The sequence below is a fragment of the Leopardus geoffroyi genome, chromosome B4 (genome assembly GCF_018350155.1).
Source record: "Leopardus geoffroyi isolate Oge1 chromosome B4, O.geoffroyi_Oge1_pat1.0, whole genome shotgun sequence".
Classification (NCBI taxonomy): domain Eukaryota; kingdom Metazoa; phylum Chordata; class Mammalia; order Carnivora; family Felidae; genus Leopardus; species Leopardus geoffroyi.
In genome coordinates, this window is record NC_059341.1 from 92,063,264 (window position 1) to 92,090,602 (window position 27,339).

At 44.1% G+C, this 27,339-nt stretch overlaps 2 protein-coding genes across 14 annotated transcripts in view; one reads left to right on the forward strand and one right to left on the reverse strand.

The window, feature by feature from the left end:
- Positions 1-7,922, forward strand: part of HELB (DNA helicase B) — a 33,897-nt gene extending 25,975 nt beyond the window's left edge. For both annotated transcript variants that reach the window (XM_045467233.1, XM_045467234.1), the window contains exons 12-13: positions 2,634-3,119; positions 6,635-7,922. In XM_045467233.1, coding sequence (XP_045323189.1) covers positions 2,634-3,119; positions 6,635-6,739 — 591 coding nt within the window. In that variant the 3' untranslated portion in view covers positions 6,740-7,922. The remainder of the gene's footprint in view (positions 1-2,633; positions 3,120-6,634) is intronic.
- Positions 7,923-10,495: 2,573 nt separating this feature from the next.
- The window catches only part of GRIP1 (glutamate receptor interacting protein 1), a 691,488-nt gene continuing 674,644 nt past the window's right edge, over positions 10,496-27,339 (reverse strand). For all 12 annotated transcript variants that reach the window (XM_045467228.1, XM_045467223.1, XM_045467232.1 and 9 more), the window contains 2 exons: positions 14,259-14,405; positions 10,496-12,303 (listed from right to left, as the gene is read on the reverse strand). In XM_045467228.1, the coding sequence (XP_045323184.1) occupies positions 12,076-12,303; positions 14,259-14,405 (375 nt within the window). In that variant the 3' untranslated portion in view covers positions 10,496-12,075. The remainder of the gene's footprint in view (positions 12,304-14,258; positions 14,406-27,339) is intronic.

The following is a 27,339-nucleotide window of genomic DNA, read 5'->3' on the forward strand; positions in this document are numbered from 1 at the left end:
GCCACAGTTCTTAGGTGGCAGGCTGTCTGTCATTTGAAGAACAGGAACAGCAAGGAGGCCAGTGTGGGAGAGTGACAAGAGACGAGGTCACAGAAGTAAGGGGGGATAAGGGAAGGTAGAAGGATTGGGGGCCAGATCACCTCCTAAGACCTTCTAGGACTGTATGATTTAATATGGGATCCATATCTGGCCCACTACCAGATTTTGTAAAGAAAGTTTTATTGGAACACAGCAGCACTTGTTCATTTACGTATTGGCTCTGACCGCTTTTGCATTACAAAGGAAGAATTGAGTGGTTGCCATAGAGAACAGCTGGCCTGCAAAACTTAAAGTATTTATTTTTCGACCGTTTGCAGAGAGAGTGTTTTAACCCCTATTCTAAGGTCCGTATATTTTCAGATTCTGAGCCTATAACATCATGAAAGGAATCAATGGTTTGTGTTTATTCGTACAGATGTAGAGTTTTAGAACACATTTAGAGAGCGGACGTATACATAATTTAAAAGTCAGTGTAGGAAACCTGCCTCCTTTAAGAAGTTTGAAAGCTCTCATGATTCAAGGAAGATATGAAAAATGGACGAATAATTTATAGCAGGTTATTGCCGTGACGTCAGATGTCCATGTCCTGCTTTTTAAGCACACCTTTGGCATGGCTGTTTAATTTTTATAATTATTCATTAGACACTGGGTAAAGAGCAGTGAACAAGAAAGACGCGGCCCTGCCTTTGCAGAGCTTACAGTCCAGCAAGGAGGAATACAGTGAAGGCGGCAGACAGTTACATTCCAGCTCAGTAAACGTTCTGTGACAGAGGGAGTCTGGGGCTCTGGAATGTGCATGGATGGGACAGCTGATCCAGAAGGGGGCTGGCACTGGCAGCGCCACAATGAGGTTCGTGGTGCTGGATGGAGCATGGCTTGTGCATGGAAAGGAGGAGAGGAGAGGAGGAGGGAAGGGAGCAGGTCCAAGGCTGGCTTCTGAAGAGCCAGACGAGCCATAGTAAGGAGTTAGGACTTTGCTTTGAGAGCTCGGGAGCTGTGGCTTTAAGCGGAGTCGGATCTGATTGGATTTGCTTTTTATGCGTATCCCTATAGATGCTATGAGGGCCGTGGATTGCAGCACGTGTGAGTGCGAGGGAGACGGACTATGAAGCTGTTGGGTTTTTCTGTGCTCCTTGATTAGGAGCTCCGTGAACTAAGTTTAGGTTAGACATTTACCAGTTTAGGAGTACCCAATATGAAGTCCAGAGGGACAAATGGTGCTGTGCGTCTATGCAGTGGATTTGGCGTTTGCATAATCAGGTGTCATTGAAGTACATTTCTGAGACTCAGCAGCACCAGAAGGAAGTATTTGTCACACTTTGATAATCTGAAGCATTGGTTGCAATATTCTGTGTCTAGGTAAGACAGAAGGGCTTGCTGTGGAAGAGGGTTTTAACTGGGGATCTGTGTTTCCTACCTGTCTCGTCTTCTCATTTGTCTTCCCACAATCCCTTTGGTGGGGGGAGTATGGGGACATTGGGAGAGAGAATGGTTCAAAGCACTTCTTAGTTTATGTCGGCCCTGAAAATAATAGGGACTCTGAATAGTCCCAAAACTTGAAATTGTTTGCTCACAGTTACATGGTGACATTGGGCATTTTTCTTGCCTATGTAATTCTTCTTGCTAAACTTAAAAAGCACAAGTTCATTGTTCTCTTTTGTTTTGTTCACCTTGATGAAAGTAATAAATGTTCAACAACGGGAGAATACAGAAAAGCAGGAGAAAAAAATAATCCATAGGGCCTCCATTTTGGAGATAGACTAGTTAAATTTTTGGTAGGATTTCCTTCTTTTTTTGTGTGACTCATTCTGTTTGGTATTTGTGTTCATTTGTGGGTACGTTTTTGGATCAGAGTAATTTTATTTTGTGTTACATAGTTGTGATCACTCTTTATGTAGAAGTATCCAGTTTTTGTTTTTTATTTTTTTAGAATTTATTTATTTATTTTGAGGGGCGGGGAGGGAGGGAGACAGGGGAGGGGCAGAGATAGAGGGAGAGAGAGAATCCCAAGCAGGTTCCAGTGTGGAGCCCAACGTAGGGCTTGAACTCACCAACCACGAGAACATGACCTGAGCCAAAGTTGAGTCCGACCCTTAACCAACTGAGCCACCCAGCTGCCCCAAAAGTATCCAGTTGTTTTTAAAATTTTGTTAAGTTTTAAAGCGCCTTTGCCATTTGCAGAATAGTATTTCAAATGTCTATATGCAGATACTTGATATGAATATAAACAAACGAACTTATCTATTCTCCTGTAGGTACAAATAGGGTAACACATTTATCCATAGAGCCTACACGATCATTGAACATTCTTTTTATGAGGGAAGATTTGGCACCGCATGCAATCTTTCAAGCTTTTGCTGGGTTTCTACCAGCCAGCTCTGGATCCGTCAGAGCTGAACTTAACAGCACAGTTAGGAATCATGAGGTCTCGGATAATGAATAAACCGGAAGCGTAAGGTGGATTTAGGTGAATATTCTGGCCGACTAGCAGAGATCCCTTTTAGGACTTGTCTGTTTTCTATCTTGGTGGACCGTGTGAAGACCGTGTGCAAAACTAACCCTTCCCACCGCATTCTCCCCCCCTCCCCCCCCAGGGGTCTGAGGAGCAGACGGTCGTGTATGTGGTTGGGAAGGCGGGCCGCCAGCACTGGCAGCACGTTTATACGGCGGTGACCCGGGGCCGCGGCAGAGTGTATGTCATCGCAGAAGAGTCTCACCTCCGGAGTGCAATTATGAAAAGCAGTGCCCCTAGAAAAACCCGTTTGAAACATTTTTTGCAAAACAAGCTCTCCAAGAGCTGCGCGTCTCTGGCGGATTCCGCATCCCCGTCGGAGAGCTCTGGAGACAGCAGCAGGCCCGGCACACAGCCGTCAACACCATCACACCTTGCAGTCACAGCCAGCACCGTGACACCCAGAAGCAAGGCCTCCGCAGCTGATGACAGGACGTTCCCCTTGGCCGGAGAGTGGAAATTCTCTTCACCCGATGAGGTGGATACAGATGAAGATCCATCAAAACCCCGTGGGTCCAAAAGAGCCTGTGGCATGAGTGATGCTGAAAGTCCAAGCAAAGTCCTGATGGTAAGAGTGACGTTCTCGTGTGCTCCCGCTGTATTTAAGTCGTGTTGACTTCAGGGTGCTGATACGTGGCTGTGGATTTTTCATTAGTGTTAAATTGTGCTATCGGACCTAAAAACAAGTGTTCTCTCCCCTCTGCCACGTGTCCTCTCCCCTGTGCCCGGTCGATCCTAGCGCGCTTTGTCGCCTGGCATGAGGTCGGCACAGGTGGCGTGCCGAGAGACCTTGTCATCCTGCACCGTCTTTCCGCATAGCTTCCTTGTCACCCTCCCCTTCCCCTTTGTAGGCCACAGTCTCACTTTTATCCCCACTGTCTGTGAAAGCGGCCGGGTAATTATCAACATTCTTGGAACAAATGAAGTTCCAATAGAAGTTTGAGAGTCGCTTCACGTGCTGGGGTCCGTAGGCTTTCAAGGCTATGACCTTGAAAGGGGCCAGGGTGGGAGCCCCTAGGGGAAAGTGCTAATGTGAGCTGTCAGTACCAAGCAGAGTTCTGAAAGGAGGACAGAGATAGCCTCTGACCCCACATGGATAGGGGACAGTGAAACTGTCCTCTGAGATGCTGCCGGCACATGCGGCGTGTGACGTCTTGGCCTGTTGGGCCATCGCAAGTATGGAGTAGTGTGGCTGGAGTACGCACGCCATCGGAGGCTGAGCTGAAGACACTGGAAGAGTCGGAAGACACAGGCTCTTCCCAAGAGGCTGAACGTTCTTCTGAACACAGCGGAGAATGCTAGAGGCATTTTAAGAGCCCGGTGCACTGAAGTTTTGGAAGGTCACTTCGGAGTTGAGTAGTGTTTTGGGAGGCCATAGGGGATGAGTTCCTAGCGCAAAGATGATTTCAGTGGCTTGAACAAAATGATTAGGTTCTGAAGTCAGGTGGTAGCGATGGGGTTGGAAAAGAGATGCTTAGGGACAAGGGGTGCACAGGCCTTAATGGCTGGTTATATGTGGGTGGGGTTGGGCCCGAGCAGGACTCTCAGGCTCTGGCTTGGGCTTCCTGGGGGGATCCAGCTACATTAGGATTGGGAAATGAGGCCGAGGGACAGGTTTTGTAAGGAAAGTGACAAGAGGAGGCATAGTTAAAAAAAAACCCAAAGTTTCTTTTTTTACCTTCTTGGAAGTAGTAGGATCCCTGCCGATTCTAAGCTTCATTTGGTGCTCCAAGTCAACTCTTTGATATGGAATTGCCAAATCAGCAAAACATCTTTTCCTGAAATTGACTGTATCACCTCTTACAAAGACCCTGGGGTAATAAGGCTTTGGACCTGGAACAGAAAATTCCAAACAAAAAGTCTTGGCCTAAAAGTTTCTTGCTTTATATTTCTTCACGCCAGCGTGGGATGGTGGCTTCTGGCTTCTGGGATGGTACAAAGAGACAATGACAGCGTTACCCGTCTTCGCTGCCGAGCTTGCCAAAGTTTTTAAGCTCTGGTCTGTGAACACGGAGAGTCCAGCGCTGGCCTCAGAGGGTCAGTTTTCTCGCAAGCCTTGCCAAAAACATGTGACATCTACAGAAATCCCTGGAAATGAGGAAACTAAGAATTCAAAGGCTTGCGAGTGATAAATTAGGGACTTCTGTGTCTTCCATAATTGTGAGATATGTAATTTCTAGAAGCTCAAATTCACTGACAGGGGCTGCCCTCATACCTTTCTTTCCTATACGGGTGGCTGCATAAGAACCACATCAGCATTTTAATTCTGCAAGTACTGATGGCTGAGCCTCTCCTACATGAAAGCTTTGGCTTTTCTGTGGATTAATAGCTTTGGGTTTTGAAAAAAAAAAAGCTTAAAATATTGTCCTGAGTTTTGTTTGTTTTGCTTGGTTTTGTTTTGTTTTGTTGCTTTTTTTGCCTTGTGTCCCACAACCAAAAACGGGGGGGGGGGGTGCAAAACAGAAATTCCCCTTTAAATAAAAGCATATGCATCAATATTTAAAAATTTATCCTATAAAGCAGTGATTTCCAGAATTTTTTTGAAAGAAAATGACATTTTATTATAAAAAAAAAAATCTAGAAAGGGAGTAATCACAAAATCCCTAAATAAAGATAGTTCTGTTAGTCAGGGTTCTCCTGAACCAGTAGCCTGTGTCTGTGTCCCTGTCTATTTACCTACCTACCTGTCATCTATCTGTCTAGATTTATTTAAGGAATTGGCTCATGATCGTAGAGGCTGACAAGTCCAAAATCTCCAGGGTAGTCCTGCAGACTGGAGACCCAAAGAAGAATTGACATTGCAGTTTGCATCCAAGGGCAGGCAGAATTCTTTCTTTCTGGGAGGCAGTCAATCTTTTTGCTTTTAAGTTTTCTCTTAAGGCCTTCGGGCGATCAAATGAGGCCCACCTACATTATGGAGGGTAATCTGCTTTATTCATAGTCTACTGATTTAAATGTTGGGGCACCTGGGTGGCTCAATCAGTTAAGCATCCGACTTCAGCTCAGGTCATGATCTCACGGTCCGTGAGTTTGAGCCCCACATCAGGCTCTGTGCTGACAGCTCAGAGCCTGGAGCCTGCTTCAGATTCTGTGTCTTCCCCTCTCTCTGCCCACCCCCCCCCCACACCCTGTCTTTGTCTCTGAAAAATAAATAAACCTTAAAAAAATTTTTTTAAATGTTAACCTCATGTAAAAATAGGTCCACAGAAACATCTAGAATAATATTTGACCAAATATCTGGGTACCATGGCATAGTCAGTTTGATACATAAAGTTAACCAGTATAGTCCTCTAAATTGAACAGGTTTAGCATTGTGAAAGATTGATTGTGCTTATTTTTCTCATTTCCCTATGGCGGTGAAACTTTCTCATGACCGTACTGATCCCTTGCCTTGTGCTTGGGAGTCACGAACAGTACCAAGAGTACTGGCATTGCAGTGTTTCGTCTTATCACACCCAAGGCCAGTGTCACGGATGTGCAGCTGAGCAGTAGTCAGTCATTCAGGGCTTTGTGCTTAAAACTACCTCATACTTGCTTTAATGTTCTGCACTTAACCATCTTGAAGTTCTTAACCTTGAACAAAGGGCCCACATTTTCATTTTGAACTGAGCTGCCAAATTATGTAGTGGCCATACCTGTAGAAAGTATGTGTGTGTGTGTGTGTGTATAATATATATATATATATATATATATATATATATATATATATATAGTGTGTATATATATATTATGTATATATATAGTGTGTATATATATATTATGTATATATAGTGTGTGTGTATGTGTATATATATATATATATATGTATATATATATATATATATATATATATATATACACCCTCATTCACAAATAGTCACTTCTTCATGCCCGTCCCAAAGCTGGGTGCTAGGGATACCACAGTGAGCCAAAGCAGGTATGATCCCACAAGTTGCCGACAGCTGATTGCTGTGGTCTCCTCAGGTCTTCCAAGGGGTGGAGAAGATATTATGTCTCCCGCGGAAGTAGAGGAAACAGAAGTACGTAGGGCAAATTGTGTGTATTTTCACGAAATTAATCTCATTTTTATTGCTGTCCTAACAGGTGGAAGAATCATCTCCGCAAGTGTCTTTGAAACTTCGGAATTTGAGACTGAATAGTTTAACCCCCCGGCAACTTTTCATACCCACAAGTAATCAAGAAACTTAATTTGATTTCAGATTGTGCAAAGTAATTTCTCTCCCTCTCTCTCTCTCTCTGTCTTTTTTTCTATTTAACACAAATGAACATCGTAGCTTGAAAATATTAAGGTACAAAACAGGATATGTGTAACTGGGGTTTTATTTTAAGGTGTTTGTGTTAGCAGATATTTTAAATCCGTTTGATCATAGAAAACCATAATGAGTTCAACTTCTGTCATCATGAGAACTGATAGCATATATGTATATATTTTTTAAAGTTTGTACTTTAAAAAGTGTTTTATTTTTGCAATAATGCCTTTATTAACTTCCATGATCATGTTGGGTGGTCTTTGCCCATGGTATGAAGCCATGGTCACGACAGACTGTAATTACGCCTCTCGTATTATTAACTGACACACATTTTTCAGGATGTTGGGTCTTCTGCCAAGTGTTCATCTGGCAAGGCTCCTTGCTCCATCACGGCCGGCCGGACCCACTTCACCTGGAAATTCCTTCTGATTTGGGAGTACATTTCTTTTTCTGTATTTGAGATACCATTGACATATGTTACTACTGTGTACCTTGAAAGTGTACAGTGTGTTGATTTGATACATTTATACAGTCAATATGATTTCTACTGTAGCATTAGCTAACCCCTCCATCATGGCACATGACTATTATTTCTTTTATGAATACATTGTTTTGAAGGTATTCTACCGCCGGAAAATTATTTTCTTTCAGTGATTTTATTTTTTTTAGAGCTCTATTTATTGTTAACCGATGAAAGAAAAGGTTAAGAAAAAAAAAATGTACCCGTGATTCTAACATTTGAAAAAGAACCTTAATGAGCTATAATTCACATACAATTCACCCGTCAAAGGGGTAAAACGGAGTGGCTTTTAGTACATTCATGGAGTTGTGCCACTGACACCACAATGGATTTTTGAACACTTGCATATCTTCTCCAAGATGTGCCTCTTAGTACCTGTACCTCGTAGTTCTGACCCCCTCGTCCCCTCCAGCTCTGGGCAACACTAATTTACTTTGTCTCCATTGATTTGCCTGTTGCAGACATTTCCTACAAATGGAATCCTACAATATGTGGTTCCTTGTTACTGACTTCTTTAACTTAGCATAATGATTTCAGACTTCATGTTGTGGCGCCTCTCATATCTGTCTTTTTATGGAAGATTAATAAATATGTACCAAGAGCTAGCATTGTTCCTTTTATTGGGTGGATGTCTTGGATAGTCCATTCAAGGGGAATCACTCAGTCTAACCAGATGAAGCCTCATATCCTTGGTGTATTGATGGAAAATATGGCAGCATATATGGAGGCTGTATTTCTGGATCACACCATGTTGGTTTGAGCCGATGAGACAAAACCAGGAACCCTGGCTGAATTTTTGCGGGTGGTTCCAGTAGAGCTGCAGGTGACCTATCTTGCTTCCAGTAGTGCAGTGAGACAAAAGGCCTCGATCTCCTTTTATTACCAAATAGTATTCTGTCATACGGGTATAGCACATTGAATTTCTCGGTTCATCAGTTGATGGACGTTTGCGTTGTTTCCACTTTTTGGCTATTATAGAATGCGTTGGCGTACAAGCTTTCTGCGGACATGGATTTTAATTTCTTTTTTTTGAAGTTTCTTTTTACTTATTTTGGGGGGGGGGGGTGGGGGAGGGGCAGAGAGAGAGGGAGAGAGAGAATCCCAAGCAGGCTCTGTGCTCTCAGCCCAGGAACCCGACTTGAGGCTTGATCTCACAAACCGTGAGATTATGACCCAAGCTGAAATCAAGCGTTGGAGGCTTAGCCGACTGAGCCACCCAGGTGCCCCTGATTTCTTTTCATTGTATTTCTAGGTGTGGAATTGTCGGGTCCTATGCTAACTCGATTTAGCCATTTGAGGAACTGCCAGATTGTTTTCTAAAGCAGCCGTACCATTTTGTATTTATACTTGGGAGTGTGTGAGGGTTCCCGTTTCTCTACGTTCTAGTACTTGCTATTATCTGACTTACTGATTATAGCCATTTTAGTAGGTGTGAAGTGCTGTTTCGGTGTGGTTTTCATTTGCATTTCCCTTACGGCGAATGATGTTAATTATCTTCTCATGTGCTTATCGGTCATTTGTATGACCTCTTCAGAGAAATGTCTATTCAGATCTTTTTTACCCATTTTTTAAAATAAAGTTATTTTATTTTATTTTATTATTTTTGAGAGAGAGAGAGAAAGCACACATGAGGGAGGGGCAGGGAGAGAGAGAGGGACAGAGGAATCGAAGCAGGCTCTGTGCTCACAGCAGACAGCCTGATACGGGGCTTGAGCTCAACGAACCGTGAGACCATGGCCTGAGCCAAAGTCAGACACTTAACCGACTAAACCACCCGGGGGGCCCCTACCCATTTATAAATTGTTCTTTTTCTTTTTATTGAGGTATGAGTTCTTTATACATTTGACATGCAAGTCCCTTCTTAGAACTACTGTTTGCAAAAAAAAAATTTCCCATGATGTTGATGTTGTTCATTGCTACTGTTTAGAAATACAACTGATCTTGTATCTTGCAACCTTGCTAACCTCATTTATTAGTTTTAATAGGTTTTTAGTGGATTCCTTAGTGAGGATTTTTTATATATGAGGTTATATCATCTGCAAATAGAGATCGTTTTCTTTCTTTCCAATCTGGATGCCTTTTATTTCATTTTCTTGTCTTAATGCTCTGGCTAGAGCCTTTAATACATTGTTAGATACAAATGGTGAGAATGGACATCCTTACCTTGTTCCTGTGAATTTACAAGGCCTGCAAGACAGTCTGCAAAAATGAAAATGTTGGGACTATAAGTGTAAGTTTTAAGTAGCATAGCATGCATTAAAATTGGTACATCTTAGGGGCGCCTGGGTGGCGCAGTCGGTTAAGCGTCCGACTTCAGCCAGGTCACGATCTCGCGGTCCGGGAGTTCGAGCCCCGCGTCAGGCTCTGGGCTGATGGCTCAGAGCCTGGAGCCTGTTTCCGATTCTGTGTCTCCCTCTCTCTCTGCTCCTCCCCCGTTCATGCTCTGTCTCTCTCTGTCCCAAAAATAAATAAACGTTGAAAAAAAAAAAAAATTGGTACATCTTAGTATATATAATAAATGTATTTCATGAACACACGTACTGTTCTCTGAGGGCAGATGTTATTATGATTGTTGAGTTAAAATCTGTCTTTGTCACCTAAAATAATTGTATAATTAGTCTGGGGTATTTCTGTCTGCAGGCTGTTTTAGGACTTAAACTTTGTATGTTTTACATCTTGTCCTTACAATGGTCCTGGAGTACAGTTATGACCTTCAGTATCACAGGTAGGGAAACTGACTCACAGTAACTAAATTTTGTACCACCAGTGAGTACCAGAGCTAGAATTCAAACCCAGATCTGATTTTAAAACTCATATTCTTCCCATTCTTCCAATGCTGCTTTTCAAGCTTAAGGCAAAACCTTTCCCCTTTAGAAAATTCTAGGGGTGCCTAGGTGGCTCAGTTGGTTGCGTGTCTGACTTCGGCTCAGGTAATGATCTCACACTCCGTGAGTTTGAGCCCCACGTCGGGCTCCATGCTGACAGCTCAGAGCCTGGAGCCTGCTTCAGATTTTGTGTCTCTCTCTCTGCCCCTCTCCCACTCACACTCCATCTCTCTCTCTCTCTCTAAGATAAATAAACATTAAAAAAAAGAAAATTCTACAGCAATAAGCATTGTATAGGGGTCATCTAGAATAAAATATATTCAAAGCACCAAAAAACTGTATGTCATAATTTTGGCTTTTCAAAATCACTTTTTATTCCATTTGGTAGAGGGTTTTTTTTTTCCATACAAATATTTGCAACAATTTTGAAGTCCCCAAAACCATACATAGACGATAAATACCATGCTATTAAAGTATTAAATTTGTACAAAAATACTTTACAGCTTAATACTTGTTTGTTACAAATAAAAATACATATTTAAGTGACTCATGATCTTTTTTTTTTTCTTTTTTTTTCTTAACATGATTCTGCTTTATACTTTCTTGCCCTGGCGGGTTGTGACATATGATCGAAATAATATATTTCTTTGCACAAAAAGAAAGGTGAACTTTTTCCTTAAACAAAGGACACAGTGTTCAAATGCTTTACCTAAGCAGTCGTTTGAATTACTGACCAAAATGAAGATGTTTGCAAAATAATCATTTCAATATGGAGATTCTACAATCCATATACAGATCTATCTTTTTTTCAATATTCACCAAATAACAGTTATTAGTGTAACTATTCAAAATATCTGAACAAATGAGAACAGTTGCTGACAAACATTAAAAGCAACTGTCACAATTTATTGCTTTGAGGGATGGTAATAATTGGCAATGCATTTTGTGAAAGATGTATTTACAATTTCGAGAAGTGGCATGGCTCAGAACAAAAGATAGTCCAGTGTCATTTTAAAGTACGTGTCCTGTACACCCCTCTATAAACAGTTTTCCAAACATATCAAGCAAGATGAGTTTGATTTGCCTATCATTAAGATAAACCTCATTTTAATAGACTCTTCATTCTCTCTTAAGTTCTTAGTCCTGAATTTTAAAAATAAGATAACTCATTCTCAGTGTTCCTAAGCACTCTAATTCATTATCAGAGATTTGCAGCTATTAAAAATGTGTCCTTAAAAAAAACAAAAACAAAAACAAAAAAACAGGTCACAAGACATATCCTGTTTGTTAGTTTGTTGCATAGGGAATAGCATACATCTTAGTTAAGATCATTCCTATATTGGGGCAAAACATTTACCACCACCTATTATGGTCTCCTACGTGCATCATCGCTGAAACGTTTTAAGAGAACTTTAATGTTACACCTGTACCCCTCCCATGGCAGCAGTCCCCGGCCACATCTCAAACTCGAGTTCCCCTAGGAGAGCCAGCTTTGTGGAAAGACTTGGTCAAGTTCTTAACATTAACGACTTCACGGTAAGAAACTGATTTCAAAGTGAATTAAGGAAATTGTCTTAGAGAACATTTTCAAACAGACATTTCTCTTTTTAAAAAGTGATTGGAAGATGAACTTGTAAAAAATTTCCTCTGATGTTAACTGGGGGGAGGGGTAGCCTGTCTACTTTTCTTTTTCTCTACCATTGGGCTTGGCAGGGAATTGGCTGCCATATACCATAGTGGTCACCAAGAAAGAAACCTCTTCAACTTGAAAGGGGAAGTGAACATGAGCCATGAGAGAGATTTAAAAGACCCCTGTGCTTGCAGTTAATGCCACGTGATTATCTGTGCTTTAAATGCCACAGAAATCTGAAAGGGATATTTTAGCACCATGTAGATATTGTCTTTTGTCCTGCTTTATAAAAAGCGTTGCTATAATGTGTTAGTGGGTTCTCGTATCTCCAAATTACTACCATGACTAGGCTGTTGGAAAAAAGCGCTGTTCTGTTCACTCCATTCTCCTCCTGGTAGAGTCTGTTCTATAGACTTCTGTGAGGCCAGTGGGTTTCTACTAATAACCAAGTCCAGCTTATTACCAGATTCTGCTATGAGGGGCACAACAAGGCAGCAGTCAAAGTCTCTCGTTCGGACGTGATTAACCTGAAAAATCAAGAAGAGCCACTTTGAATTATTGTCATAGTCTGAGATAATTCTCAAAACCCAGAGTAACACTTGCCATGTTAACAGGTGTCTGCTGATGCTTAAGTGAGCCCTCTACGCAGAGAGGTCTGTCCTTTCTCTGACCACCCTGGAAGGTGGTCATTGGCTGACTTATTCGTTGCTATTAAATTGTAAGGCCCTTGAGAGCTTGGAACAGGGACACGTCCCAACATCCCCACGCTGAGCAGATTGCCTCGCACATGGCATGTGGTCCTAGTGTCGAACATTATCCCTATAATTTCCAGATGAGGTAGCTGAGGCACAGAGTGGTTCAGAGATTTGCCTTAGATCAGCACTTGGTAAGTGGTCCAGATAGGATGTGATCCCAGGCAGTCTGGCTGACCCCAGAGCTGTGCTCTTGGCCGTGATGTTGAACTATCTCTCAGAAGTGAGCCCATCCCCTCCTCAGCTTTTGCATGTACTCATCTTCTTTTATTTCTCCTTGCTCTTCACCGGCAAGGGTTTCTAAACCATCTACATGCCTCCTTCCACTCTTTGACTTTCCATTCTCAATCTTGTCACATCTGGAACCCGACACAGTGTACAAATGACCCCAACTGTCTAATACAGATACGGTGTTTCTGGGTCTCATCTGCTTTGGCCTTTAGCACTGGCTGTGCCTGACAGCCACACATCCCTAAAACTCTCCTTCCTTGGCTCTCTATGACACCAGTTTGGATCCATTTTAACTTGATTTCAGTTCTCGCCTACCTTTATTTCTTCCTGTCCTTTTTTCTTAGGATTCTTAGGATTCTCTCCTTGATTCTGTTCTCTTTCTTACTATAAGCCCACCAGAGGTCACTTCATCCACACCCATGCCTTCAGTAACCTAATCTCCTAAATCTGGCTCTGACATCTCTTCGGAGCAACAAGTCCAAACTGCCAGTTGCCTCCCAGACTGCTCTACCCGGAAGTACTGAAGGCATTAAGGTCTCAGGTCAGATAGAGGTGTCTCACCCACACCTACCTCGTCTCCCTCCCTGTGGTCTTCCCCTTCCCCATTCTACACCAATCCACGTATGGTATTATTGTATGGTCTTTCTAAATGAACAAATTATGTCACTTTTCTGCTTAAGAAATTAATATGCTTGAGAGCAAAGTCCAAGAGATTTACTGTGGCGTTCAAGGCCCATCACAGTCTGAACCCAGTCTACCTTTGTAGCCTCAACTTCCATGAAGTACAGTGCAGCCCCAATTTATACCTTAGGAAGAGCCACATAGAAGTTAAGTAACCACAGTTGTTCTTTCAACAAATATTAGAGTATCTGTGGAAAATAAAAGTGTCCCATCCTGCCAGCATAAGACTAATTGTTCCATTGCTATGGTAAAGACGATCGCCAGAACTGGTTTTAAAACCGTAATTGATCAACGACAACTTGCTCTGGTGAACACGTGTCTGAAGGCCAACCGATCAGTATAGCCTCATGCTTTGAAAGTCAGCTCTTTGGTGCCAGACTCATTCCAGTTAGATACACTTTCAAGACTGATGTCAACCCTCTCTTCTTCCTACAAAATGCTATTCCTAAAAAGTGTACGTAAAGTCAGGAATTTGCTTACTCACTGAAACTATACATGACCATGATGGTATTCCACTCGGTAAACAAGGTTTGACTTCTTGCTTTCAGATAATTGTGTGAGATGCTGAGATATCGTGTATTGTATACCGGGAGATGGGAGAGTAATGTACCAGCTCTGTTCTCAAGCTGTTTCTAAGCTGCTGGGGAATATACACAGGGAAGCAGACGATTTCAATGACTGGTAAATTTTACCAAAGGGAAAGGTTTTTATCCCATATAGAAGGGGCCCTAATCTAGTGTTGAGGCAAAGAAAGATGGGTAGGCATCGGTCAGGTAGGACTTTGGAAAGTTAAATTAGAATTTCACCTGAGGTCTTACCTGTAAGAGTCGGTCATAGGGTTTTAAGCCACCAAGGTCTCCTGGCCCAGCTGGGCGAATGTTTTTGACATATACTCCTTTCTCCAGCAAGCCATCTGCTACGCTGAACCCAAAATCTTCCACATCGGAGCTCTTGTACAAGGTCACCTGCAAAGTGAGAAAATGTGAAGGGGACATTTAGCTTGGCTGGAGACTTTTTTTTTTTTAATTTTTTTTTTAACGTTTATTTATTTTTGAAACAGAGAGAGACAGAGCATGAACAGGGGAGGGGCAGAGAGAGAGGGAGACACAGAATCGGAAACAGGCTCCAGGCTCTGAGCTGTCAGCACAGAGCCCGACGCGGGGCTCGAACTCACGGAGCGTGAGATCGCGACCTGAGCCGAAGTCGGACGCTTAACTGACCAAGCCACCCAGGCGCCCCTGGAGACTTTTGTTTGTGAAACTTCTCGTGCCACAATTGTCTGACAATCTGTCAAACAAATTTACTCAGTAGCATCATAGATTTGTAATACATTAGGCAGCTCCCCATCCCCCTGCTGCTTTCCCCTTCTCCAAGAACATCCTTGGAATCTGTAAAGTCCCACTCAGAACTGAAAAGGAAGGAGAAGGGAACTACTGGAGAGTCCTGGTCTTTTTGTTGTTGTCGTTGTTGTTAATCACAGTCCTCGGATGGGTCTAGGTGAGCATTTTCCCAGGGCAGGCTGACTTCTCTATTTTCCTGGAGCAGCACCCGGGTGTTGGGGGTAGCCAGTAGCAGCCCTTTGCAGCTGCTGGATATCAGGACCAAGCCAAAGGCCTTTCCTTCCTGCCCACCGAGCCCGATGCTGTGCCAGGTAAGCGCTCAGTATATCATTTTCCTTTGAGCAAGCGCCATGGACGCCAATGGTATGGTAGCCCAATCAGAACGTCCATACTGAGAGCAAAAATGAGTTAAAAGACCTGAAAGTTTTCTTGTAACTGACACATTCTGGGGTCCGGCCTGAAGAGCAACCAGACTTTGGTCTTAGCAACTCCAGGCACTGCCCCTTCTCAGTTAGGGGCCTCACTGGTCCCTCTGCACCTGCAGCCACCTGTCGGTTCAAGCTTCCCATGATCCTCATGCCTCCTATCTGACCACCTGCAAGGGTTACTCTGAGGTTCATACATTCATCCAGTCATTCACACATTTCACCAAATGTGTACTGAGTCTCTGTGATGTTCTAAACACGGTGCTGGGTGCTGGGAAACAGCGGTGAACGAGAGAGGAGGCTGCCTTCCAGAGGCAAGCACATTTATGCGTAACATTTACTGAGCATATGCTGTCCCGGACCCTGCCAGGGGACATACTGAGCATTTTGTGCTCACCTAATGTTTTAAGCTGGCCACTGATACCGCTAAGGTTTGCCCGATGCCCTCCATACAAACTGATGCACTCTTCAAGCAATGATCTGGGCTTTCTGTCTTAGGCTAATTATTTTTAAAAAATGTTTTCTTGTCTTTTGTTTTCATGCAAGTAATACATGAATATGTGTCTGTAAAACAGTAGAAAATTCAGAGCTGTACAGGGCAAAAAGTAAAGACGACACAGGTCTGTTTTTTATACCCACTTAATGTATTTCAGAGAAGTCGAGAATATTGAAAGAACTACAAAAAGTGGTGTTTGTGTTTTTTTTTACTTCACTGGGCAGAGCGCTAAAATATCAAGCTGGCTGAGTCAGTACTATTCACCAGACAGCCCTCATGGTTATTGCCATATCAGAGGTGAGGAAATTCAGTTTTATAGAGGTTAAGTAATTCTCCCAAGGTCACAAAGGTAATGAATAGCAGGGCCCTGTCTGTCTGATTCCCGACACAGGCACACTTATTCCTTATTTCATAGGTTCTAAGATAGGCATATATATATATATATATATATATATATATATATATATTTAACTCTCTGAAATCAGGTGAGTTTCATAATAGATGGCATCTTACCTAGATCCTATGAATTAAGATATATAAACATTCTACCCCTACCTGGCTCTTTCCTACAAGTACACTGGAAGGATTTTGTTGCAACTTTGCTTTAAGAGAGAGAGAAAAAAAAAAGTGCTTTGAAGTGAGTTCCAGAACGGAAGCATCCACACCTCTCGGGAGCATGTTCCAAATGCAGAATCTCAGCCCCAGTGAACTGGCACCTGCAGATCCCTGGTGATTCCTGTGCACATTAGAATTGCTCCACGTGGTACTCCACACACAAGAGGGGCTATCACATGTTTGGAAAAGAATCGAGGGAACTAAAGTTTAATGGAATGATAGCCTTTGCAGGCTCATTCTATCATTGTGTGCATGTGAATGTATGTGTATGTGTGTGTGTGTGTGTGTGTGTGTGCATGTGCGCGCATGCACCCTACTATGTGCCAGGCACTGTTTTAAGGACTAAGGACATAGCACTTAAAAAATAAAAAGATACAGCAGTGAGCAAAACATAGCCTTCTTGAGTTTATCACCAGTGAAGATATCTGATTTAATCCTCGTAACAATCCTTGGAGATGGGTAAGGGTCTCAGGTTTTTTATTTATTTACTTATCTTTAAATTTTTTAGAGAGAGAGTGAGAGTGGCAGAGGGACTGAGAGAGAGAGAATACCAAGCAGGCTCCACGTTCAGCATGGAGCCCGATGCAGGGCTCAATCCCATGACCCTGGGATTAAGACCTGCGCCAAAATCAAGAGTTGGATGCTCAACCGACTGAGCCACCCAGATGCCCCTAGAGTCTTAGTTTTAAATGAGGTAGTGTATGTGAAGTTTTAAAATCTGAAATGACTCCCAAGGAAGGATCACTTTCATGGCAGTTGTACAGGTATAAAAGTAGAAAAACTTACTTCACTATGGAAGGTGTGTGTGTGTGTGTGTGTGTGTGTGTATACGTGTGACTACATGCGTGTGCGTAGCTTAGTAAAATCCAGCCCCCATCTGACATGCACCCTCATGATGCACAGGGAGAAGTAGGTCTCTACACGAGTGAGAAAGTTCCCTCCAGACCAAAACTCATTAGGAGGTGAGGAGAAGTCTTTGTTGGTGACCCAGGCTCAGGTGGCCTTGGAGAGAATATGGAAGATTCACCCTCCCCCACACCCGTCAAGCTCACTGAGTGGGGAAAGAATCTGTTTTTTGTTCACTGATATATCCCAAACCCCTAATACGGTGTCTGCCACATAGTAGGGTTAGTGTTTTGTCAAATAAATGAAAGGACTGGTTCTGACATACCGAGTGGTTGACTATGGAAGCCAGTCAAAACTGGCCAAGAGGTGCTGTGCACGTGAACTAAGAGGCATTTAATTCAAGCCGTGCTCCCCACTCCCTCTCCCGCCCCAGGGCTCTGCTGGGAATTCTCAAAAGCTGCAGCTGCAGGGTGGCTGGGTGGCTAGGTGGCTGGGGCCAGGGCAGTATGAAGCTCAATGGCGACACCGTGTGGACGTGAGAGGTGAGACAGCCTCTGACGTTGAAGCCAGGCCTGCCCTAAGGGCTAAGGAAGCCCCCCCATTCTTGGGCAGGGCAGGGAGGTAGGATGGAGCGTCCTCCAGCAGGAAATACCAGACTTCTTGCTAATAAGAGATGAAGCCTGAGCCTTGAATGAGCAGACTGAAAAGCAAACAGGATGTTACTGACTCTACCACGTCTGTGGAGTAGACCATACAGACGGGGAATTGAATTCAAGCTCAGAGAGTTAGAAACGTGTCCATAGTAAAATAGCGAGCAACAGAGAAGTGGTTCAAACCCAAGGGGTTCTGACTGCGAAGCTGAGATCTTTTCAAGGCACACTATCTCCTTAGCTAGCGTGTGGTTGTTTAATGAATACTCATTACAAAGAAGAATTTTTAGGCCTCTCTATAATTTTTTTTTAAATTTACAGTTTATTTATTTTGAGAAAGAGAGAGAAAGGGAACAGAGGAGGGGCAGAAAAAGAGAGGGAGAGAGAGAATGCCAAGCAGGCTCTGCAATGTCAGCGCGGAGCCAGATGTGGGGCTCGAACTCACAGGAGTTCGAACTCATACGAAACCGTGAGATCATGACCTGAGCTGAGACCAAGAGTAGGGTGGTTCACCGACCGAGCCACCTAGGGCCCCTAGGCCCCTCTATAATTATGATTTGGCCTCAGGCCATAGTTCAGGTGAGGTCTGCCCCTTTCCTAAGGTGGGGAGGGGAGTTATTGGAGAAAGGTATTAACACATTTTTTTTTAATTCCCAGTTTTGTGGAGATATAATTGACATCCAGCTCTGTATAAGTTAAGGGACTTCGCGTACATATATTGCAAAATCATTACCACCATAAGTTGAGTTAGGAGAAAGCTATTTTTTAACAAAAAATTTCAGATTCAAGAGTAGAGAGGCTAGAACAATGAATCCTCATAGACTCATCACTCAGATCCTACAACCCTTCAGAGCAGGCCACACTTGCTTCATCCACCCTTCTTTTTCCTTCTTTGGGGGATTATTTTAAGGTGAATGCCAATCCTTAAGTCATTTCCCTCCTACATACCTCAGGATGAATCTCGGAAAGGGGCGGGGAACGATCATTCTTTTTACATAACCTCAAGGTCATTAATTCATTCACAAACTGACCCCTATTCCTTGACACATTCCAATACCTAGTCTGTGACAAAATTTCCCTGATTGTCTCAAAAGTGGTTTTTAGAGTCGGTTTGTTCAAATCAGGATCCCAACAAGGTCTACACCGGAATGTAAGGTGTCTTATGCGTCCTCTCAGCTGGAACATGCCCCCTGCTGCTCCCTTACTGTGGGAACAGCACCTTTTGTCCCGCAGTGCACTCTTCTAGAGCCCATTTCCCTGTAAATGGAAGTTACCTCGGGATCCTTGATTGGAGTCAGGGTCAGCTTTGTGGGGAAGGGTGTGCTTCCTATGACGTCACGTCATTCAATGTCTACTTGTCCCACTTTCGGGGGGGGGGGGGGAAGGGGGGGTGTGTCCAGGTGGGGACAGCTTCATTCCTCCACTGTAAGGCTTCCCATCAACCTCTCTTCTAAATGTAAATTTTGACCAATGGTGACCACTGTCTGAATCAATTAACTTCATTAGCGGCTTCAGAGTGATGCTCTTTTTCTAATCCTATAATAGCTTCCATATTTTTGTTAGCTAGAATTCTTTTTATTTTATTTTATTTTTTTTTGAGAGAGAGAAAGAGAGTGAGTGTGAGCAGGGGAGGGGGAGGAGAGAGAGAGAGAGAGAGGATCTGAAGCAGGCTCTGTGCTGACAGCAGATGGTCCCACGTGGGCTCGAACTCATGAGATCATGACCTGAACCGAAAGTCAGACGCTTAGCTGACTGAGCTACTCAGGTGCTCCAGGTAGAATTCTTTGGTAAAGTGAAAGGAACAATCCAAATGACAGCCCTACCTTAGTTTAAAGCTAGGTTCTCTTTTCTGCTTATTATGGATCTTTGATAAGAAATACAATTGCTGAGAAGTCTGTTTTGCTTGCTGTTTGCTATGAGCATTGTGAGACCTTTCCTGAATGTAACCCGCTGTGTAGTAGAATGGGTTGTAAACCTTCCTAAATGTAGTCTGATATGTAATGGAATGAGTGGTTGTACATAAACTAACCGGCGTTTCTCGCTTCTGTAATCTTGCTTGCTTAACACATTCCTCCCCTTCCCCCTTCCCCCTTCCCCTTTTTCTCTCCCGCCACAAGTAACGGACAAAGCCTTCCCGCCAAAGGACAGACAAAGGACGCCCAATCAGAAAACAACAAATGTCCTTACTTTAAAATCGACTAATCAGGCCCCTCATAATTTGAAACCTCCCCTGTGCTATTTGTCTCTGTCTATAAAAACGCTGTACCAACCCTGATCGGGGCCTCTTGCGTCACCGGCGACGAGTGCGCAGAGGACCAGGTTCGAACCTGCAATAAACGACCCTTGCCGCTTGGCTTTGACTTACGACTCTGGTGGACTTTTGTGGGAGGTTTCGGAACTTTGGGCATTACAAAAGAAGTCTCCTTTCATCAGTTAGTGCTATTTGGTTACCCTGAAGCGCAGCTCGTACCAGAAAGGCTGAATGAATTCTAATGCTTTCATTTTTAGTGTAGGGAATTGGTACACTAAACACTTCTAATGGTGTCCCAGAAAGGGTTTTTTTGTTTTTTTTTTTTTTTTTTTGGTCGGGAGGATGACTTCTGTTAAGTAAAGTATCCCTGTGAACCTCCGGGTTTATATATAGATAAATGGATTTCAACTAATTTCATCATTACTCTTTTGGGGGCTCAAACGCTCTCATCTTTGGCTAAGGGGACTCTTTCATGTTGACTTCGATGTCCTTTTGACATGACCCATTTGTTTTGGTAACTTCTTTGTTTTCTGGCTCCAAGATACCATGACTCATCATGAATATTTCCTGTTCCCAGTCTGGAATCAGCCACTCCTCCAAGGTGACTTGACTGGAGGAAACATTTTTATATTCTAGCTCCTTTCCTCCCATCCTCATGCTCCTTTATCAGAGGAAGGAAGAGGAGGAATGGGGGCAGAAGGCCAAAGAGGAGGAGGAGGAGGACGTGGATGAGAATGAGGAAGAGAAAGCAAATAGCTAATAGGACTGGTGATAGTCTGCCATTCTTTGGGCCCTGCTTCTTCGTAGATGATTCTTTATTCAAGGTTCCTGCTTCTGTGCCTCTCTTTGGCTTTGTCTGTGTCTTGTCTGTGGGATTTTGTATCCTTTTGCCCCTTTGTTTCTAGTCATGTTCCCACCATGTGACAAGTAGTGCTACTAGGGAGGGACGTCCCCACGACTCCTAGAGGGCAGTGCCTCCTAGTTCTTTCTGCTCCACTTATAGCTAGGTGTGGGTGAGGGTCCTGGAGACCCTGTCCTTCTTGCTGGATGGGTAGTGGGGCATCTGCTCTGCAGGCCCAGCCACACTCTTGAGGTGCACCCAGATGTGAGGGTTGCAAAGCCTATACATGCAATGGACATGGAGAAGCCCACTTCTGTCTTAGATCTAAGGCATGTTTTCCAACACATGGACCAGTATTCTTGCGTTGGGGGCAGCATTTGGTGTGGCCTAGAATAACAGTGAAGTTCTTCATTGCTCAGTTGGCCTGTGATTCTTGGATGTCAGCTCCATAGCCAGAACCTGGGAGGGGCACCAAATAATGCCAACACCAGTCAGGAGTAATACATTAACCAAAATATTCGAGTTGGATGTCAACCGGAGCAGGTTAACAGATTAGCTCATTAACTTTAAGGTCAGAGTTGTTGGCCAAGAGGCTTGGTTTTTCTGAGCCTCAGACTTGATGGAAAACTCTTCAAGATAAGAGGCAAACCAATGGTTTAAAATTGAAACTAATCTGAAAAGAAAAAAACAAAATGAAACTAATCTGTTTTGCTAGAATGATTTCCTAAGTTTAGAGGAAAAGGGATTTTAAGAGCTAACTCTATGGTTCTCCTCCTGGAGATAGCCAATAATAAAAATGAAATTATTTTGAAGTGACACAAAGGAGAAGATTCCAGGAATCAATAATTCACAAAAATGGGGAGCACAGCCGGCTGCTCTCAAAGCAGCAACAATAAATTGTGCCACGTAGCTGCCTCCCTCCTGCTGGCATGGAGACTGGTGGTGGTTACTTCTGATTTATTTCCCATCCAAAAAGAATTCTAAGGATTCCAAGGTTTCAGTCCCCCCACCCTTTTTTTTTATTTTGCCACAGATGAATTCCTTACGCAGACACTTTCTTACATACGATTGCTTTTGAACGCCTAGCAATCTTGTGTAGCAGAATTATTCCCTTCCTGCTAATGAGAACACTGATCTTCAAGAAGTTGATGGACGTACTTGTCCAGTTACGATGCATAAGCTCTGGGATTCAGTACTTGAATATCTGACCTCATTTGCCGTGTTCCTTCCACTAAATCATGATTCCCACCACCCCCACTCCCCCCCGGACATATAATCTCCTAGCTGGCCAGGCAGCCTTTATCCATTTCCAACCGCCCAACAAGCGAAAGATGAATAATTTATCATGTCTGCTGTATTTCTTTTCATCAGAGCCCCTCCGTGGCTTTCCGTGAACATCTGCCTGAACTTCTGCTCCTTGGGCTCTTCATGGCTCCTCTGGCTCCTGGGAACGAAGTTTTCTTGTGGCGTCTCTATTCTGTGCTGACCCCCAGGATGCAGCCGGGGAACCTGGACTATGAACACCAGGCTACACTTTTCTGTCCTAAAAGGGCCAATGAGCCTCTTGAAACATAACTCTGGGCCAGAACCTGGTTTTACAAAGCTCAGTTCAATCTTAACTATTCGTCCGCACACGCTGTGATTGTTTCTGACCCTCCCGAGACCAGAAGCTTTAACAGGAGGCAGAAGCGTTCACCACAATTCAACTTGGGCCTTGTTTTTTATTTCTAAGCAAGTCTATTCACCTGTCTGAACAATGGCCTCAAGGCAAAGATTAGAAACCTACTGTTTCTGGTTTTGGTTTTGACACATGTGGAAGTCTTTAAGCGGCAGAGGCAATTCTCCCCACTTGGGTTTTAAGGGCCATTGTGTCTGCTATCTTGAGCAAGTCACGGCAAGTGACAGTTATCCCAGAAGCACTTCTGAAGCCCTGGCAGGCTTCCTATCATTCAGCCCCTTGCCTGATGGCCTTAAGGGCCAAATCGACACCTACTTCACAGAGATTGTACTCCTTTGCCCATAAATCACCAGGCACTTGGGTTTATTCTTGCAGACACTACTGGGGTAGCTCTTTGCCTTTAAACCCGATAATTCAAGTAATGCTGGCTTGGAGGATAATCTTATGACTACTTGTGAGGCTGGAAGAAGCAAAGGTATGGCCTCCCGACTGCATTCTTCCAGCCCAGGAGGAAGCCATTTCAGTTTATGCCACTCAGACTGGGCTTCAAGACAAACTGGGTCAGGAAAGACAGCTGCTGCCCCGTCTGGGGATCCTCCTTGGCAGGGGAGAGAAAGGGACAGCTGCTTCAAACACTGCCTCCTGCTGCTTCCTGGCAAGTGTGTGGCACCACAGGCTTGGGAAGTAGGGGCTCGACAACAAGAGATTCCGTAGCTTGGATTTTGGCTCTAAGTATGAGCACATCAGGGCTGACTTGGCCCTTGGAGAAGGGAGTCCTAACCAAGGAGAGCATCACAATTTTTAAGATCTGAGATGGATTTATGTGCTGCTTTCCCAGTTCATGTCAGAGCAACTTCACCTCCATCACTTCATGCCACATCAAAGGGAAAAGAGCCAGATCAGTCTCCAAATTCTCTGGGAGATCAGACCAAGCCATGGGCACCTTGGTCACCTGTTGTCATGGGCTCTGTTGTCAGGGTAGGCAGTCAGTTCGGTTCTAACAGGATGCCTGGAGGCCGGCAATGAGAAAGGCCTGCCCAGCTATCCTGTCCTGGCAGGAAGCTGGATCAAACCAGAAAGGCCTAAGATGGCGGGTGTCACAACAGGAAACCCCTGACCAAGTAAGGAAGAAGAGGCTCGAAATCCTGCATCTCCTCCCCAAGTAATGAGTGTTCCACCTCCTTGTTGACAGCTGTCAAGAAAAGACAGAAAACCCAAACCCCAGGGTGCACATCTCTCTCTTTCTCTCATTTGCCCAATCTCACATCTCAAGAGTATACTTCCACTTTAAAAAAAATTTTTTTTAACGTTTATTTACTTTTGAGACAGAGAGAGACAGAGCATGAACGGGGGAGGGTCAGAGAGAGAGGGAGACACAGAATCGGAAACAGGCTCCAGGCTCTGAGCAGTCAGCACAGAGCCCGACGCGGGACTCGAACTCACGGACTGTGAGATCAGGACCTGAGCCGAAGTCGGACGCCCAACCGACTGAGCCACCCAGGTGCCCCAGTATACTTCCACTTTAATAAACGTTCCTGCTTGTGCTGTGTGTGTCCACTATGTTGTGTGTCTATCCTTGAATTCTTTCCCATAAGGAGACTAAGAACCTTCAGCGACATCTTTGGGATGAACTGAGCCGAGGCCCCAGGGCACAGGGCCTCCCCAGTTCACCCAGCAACACTGCCACCAGCCTCTTCCCTTGCTGCCGCCACCACTAAGTTAGAGTCTCTGTCTCAGGACAGCCTGGTCCTCACCTGCTCCCTCTGCTCCTGCCTCTGCTTTCTGGCTCCCAGGTCTGCCCTGGCCTGGCTCTTCTCCAGCTGCTGAGCCTTCCCATTTCCCTCTGTAACCTACTGACCTCCAATCTCCTTAAGTCTCTGTGGGCCTCCTCGCTTCAAGGGCCACCCGCATCTCTAGCCGGAAGGCCTTCCGCTCACCCTCCGGGCTTGTGGGAATTCAGGGCCAGGCTCACTGTCATTCAGGAAGTCGGACACTACAAAGTTCCTCAGAACAAGGCGAGAGCTCTTATCTGTCTAAGGCAAAGAAAGAGACAAGCCCTGGGCAAGACCATCGTTGGCGTAATCCTTACTATAGCCAGACAAGTAAGAGGACAGAACACTGGTGAAGGAAGAGGTTCTGCGGGACCTGTCTCCAAGGACCAGGACATCAGGGGAACAGAGTGACCCTCAGAGAGCTACGCCATCCGTAACTGAACATCCTATAGATAATACAATATCTTACAACCTATAAATGAACATATTTGATCACGACAGAGAAACAAAGAAACATCAGGAAGAGACGAAGGATCCCCGGCCAGTGTTAGACTTAAGGGAAGCTACTAACGTCAGAGCCATAACATAACGCACATCGGAGCACTGAGAAGGCCTGAGGGTCATCTGAGTCTGGAGGCCTGCCAGTCTGTTGGACTTAACATTTCTATGGCTCAGAGCTCAGACTCTGCAAAGGCGGATGGTAACTTGCTGGAAAATAGTAAGATGCAGAATGGGCTCTGCCACGTCGGGTTGCAAATGAAAAGATAACCTTAAAGGCTCTGCTTTCCCCCCCCCCCCCGCCCATAAGTCGCGGGGCGGCTTTAATCCTAACTTGGAAATCTCATTCTAGCATTATTGCTTCCCCCTCCCACACTGACTGAGGCATACAGAAAGTGTCTTTATCCCCCTTTGAAAAAGCTTTGTCGTCCCACTCATCATTAATGAGTTAAAAAAAAAATACGTTCATTTTTGAGATGAGCCTATCATTTTTATAAGAACTATGTTTTTTATGGGGTGCCTGGGTGGCTCAGTCATTTAAGCATCTGACTCTTGGTTGTGGCTCAGGTCATGATCTCACCTTTTGTGAGTTTGAGCCCCACATCTGAGCTGACAGCTCAGCTGTCAGCAGAAGCCTGCTTGGGATTCTCTCTTCCTCTCTCTCTGCCCCTCCCCCACTCGTGTGTGCTCTCTCTCTCTCCAAAATAAATAAACTTAAAAAAAAACAAAACAAAACAAAACCCAAACACCTGGGTGGCTCAGTTGGTTAAGCCGACTGCTGCTCAGGTCATGATCTTGTGGTTCATGAGTTCGAGCCCCATGTCGGGCTCTGTGCTGACAGCTCAGAGCCTGGAGCTTGCTTTGGATTCTGTCTCGCTCTCTCTTTGCCCCTCTCCCACTCACTCTGTCTCTCTCTCTCTCAAAAATCAACATAAAAAAAAATTTAAAAATAACCCCAAAACCCTCAAAAAAAAGAATTACATTTTCGACATTTTGAAAAGTACCATAGAATACTTAGACAAAGCTGAGGGAATGATCCCTCCGGAGGACTGTCAGGGCTGAATGCCATTACTCATTGAAAACATACAATGCAACCTCCAACCCTTATTCTACACATCCACGTCCCTCCAACAGTGTTCTGATTATCAGCTGCCCCTGGTTTTACAGGGAGAGAATATGTCTGTCAGACTGAGGTAGTGACTAGTAGTAACTAGATACTCATCCATTTGTCTTTGTAAATAGATTCTCATTCTGGTTCATATCTCCTCTCGGGGGCTCTAAGGCAGCGGCTGAATCTTCTTTTCAGGCTGGGACTCTGCAGAGATCTGATTTTCTGGGTTACTGACATTGCATGGCTAAGGCAAGACTCTGAACGATGGTGGCTTCCTCAGGGAACACGCTATTTGTGAAGGCTCCTTTCCTGAGCAGGATCCTGCCCCCTCCTTTGCTAAATGAGAAAACTAAGGTGTAGACAAGTGACATGGCTAATGACTGTCAGACTGTGACCGAACCTCGGTCTGCCTGACGACGAAGTCTGTATTCTCTCTAACAGATCACCCCTTGACTGCAGAAACAGAAACCGCAGCTAGCAAAGAGGGGTAGACAAAAGCAAAAGGTTCATATATTCAGTTTGTCATTTTTAGCTTCTAGTGACTTCCATAGTAAGACAATTCTATACTAGCTATTTGGAGAAGGTCTACACCTGCCATGAGGACTCACTTCATCTTGAGTACCAACTCCAAATATTTGGTGAAGAAAGAGGCATGTGTCTGAATAAGATATGTTTTTGCATTTCATATTACCTCCTAGGGCTGAGCCTCTTTTCCTGACTCAGGAAGAATATTGCAAAATCAGCTGCCACTAGGCACTGAAAACGACACTCCTTACAAGGGGAAAAACAGCTTTATCATGTCAAGAAAAACAAAGATCCCCTCTGAAAACATTCAGATATACGGAAAACGCAAAGTGAACTTGGGCTGGGAAAAAAGTTGATGGTGGCAAAGGCCGTAAGAAATAAAGAGGTTCCTGACAGATGACTTGAATGTTCCAGGGTCATGCCACCAGCAGCCATAAATAAAAGTAGATGATGAAAAAGTATTTTTAAAACTTTTCCGTAAAATGATAAATACAAAATAGCTGCATACAATTCAGGAATACAATTTTATTTAAAAACACAAACGACAAGGCAAAGGAAATGTCAATTATGATTAAAAAAAAAAAAAGTGCAGGGATGGGGCGCCTGAGTGGCTCAGTCACTTAAGTGTCCGACTCTTGGTTTTGGCTCAGGTCACGCTCTCACAGTTCGTGAGTTCGAGCCCCACATCGGGCTCTGTGCTGTGTCAGCGGGGAGCCTGCTTGAAATCCTCTCTCCCTCTCTCTCTGCCCCATCCACTCATGCTCTCCCTCTCTGTCAAAATAAAGAAATGAACTTTCAAAAAATTTTAAAAATTTAAAAAAGTCCAGGGGCGCCTGGCTGGCTCAGTCAGT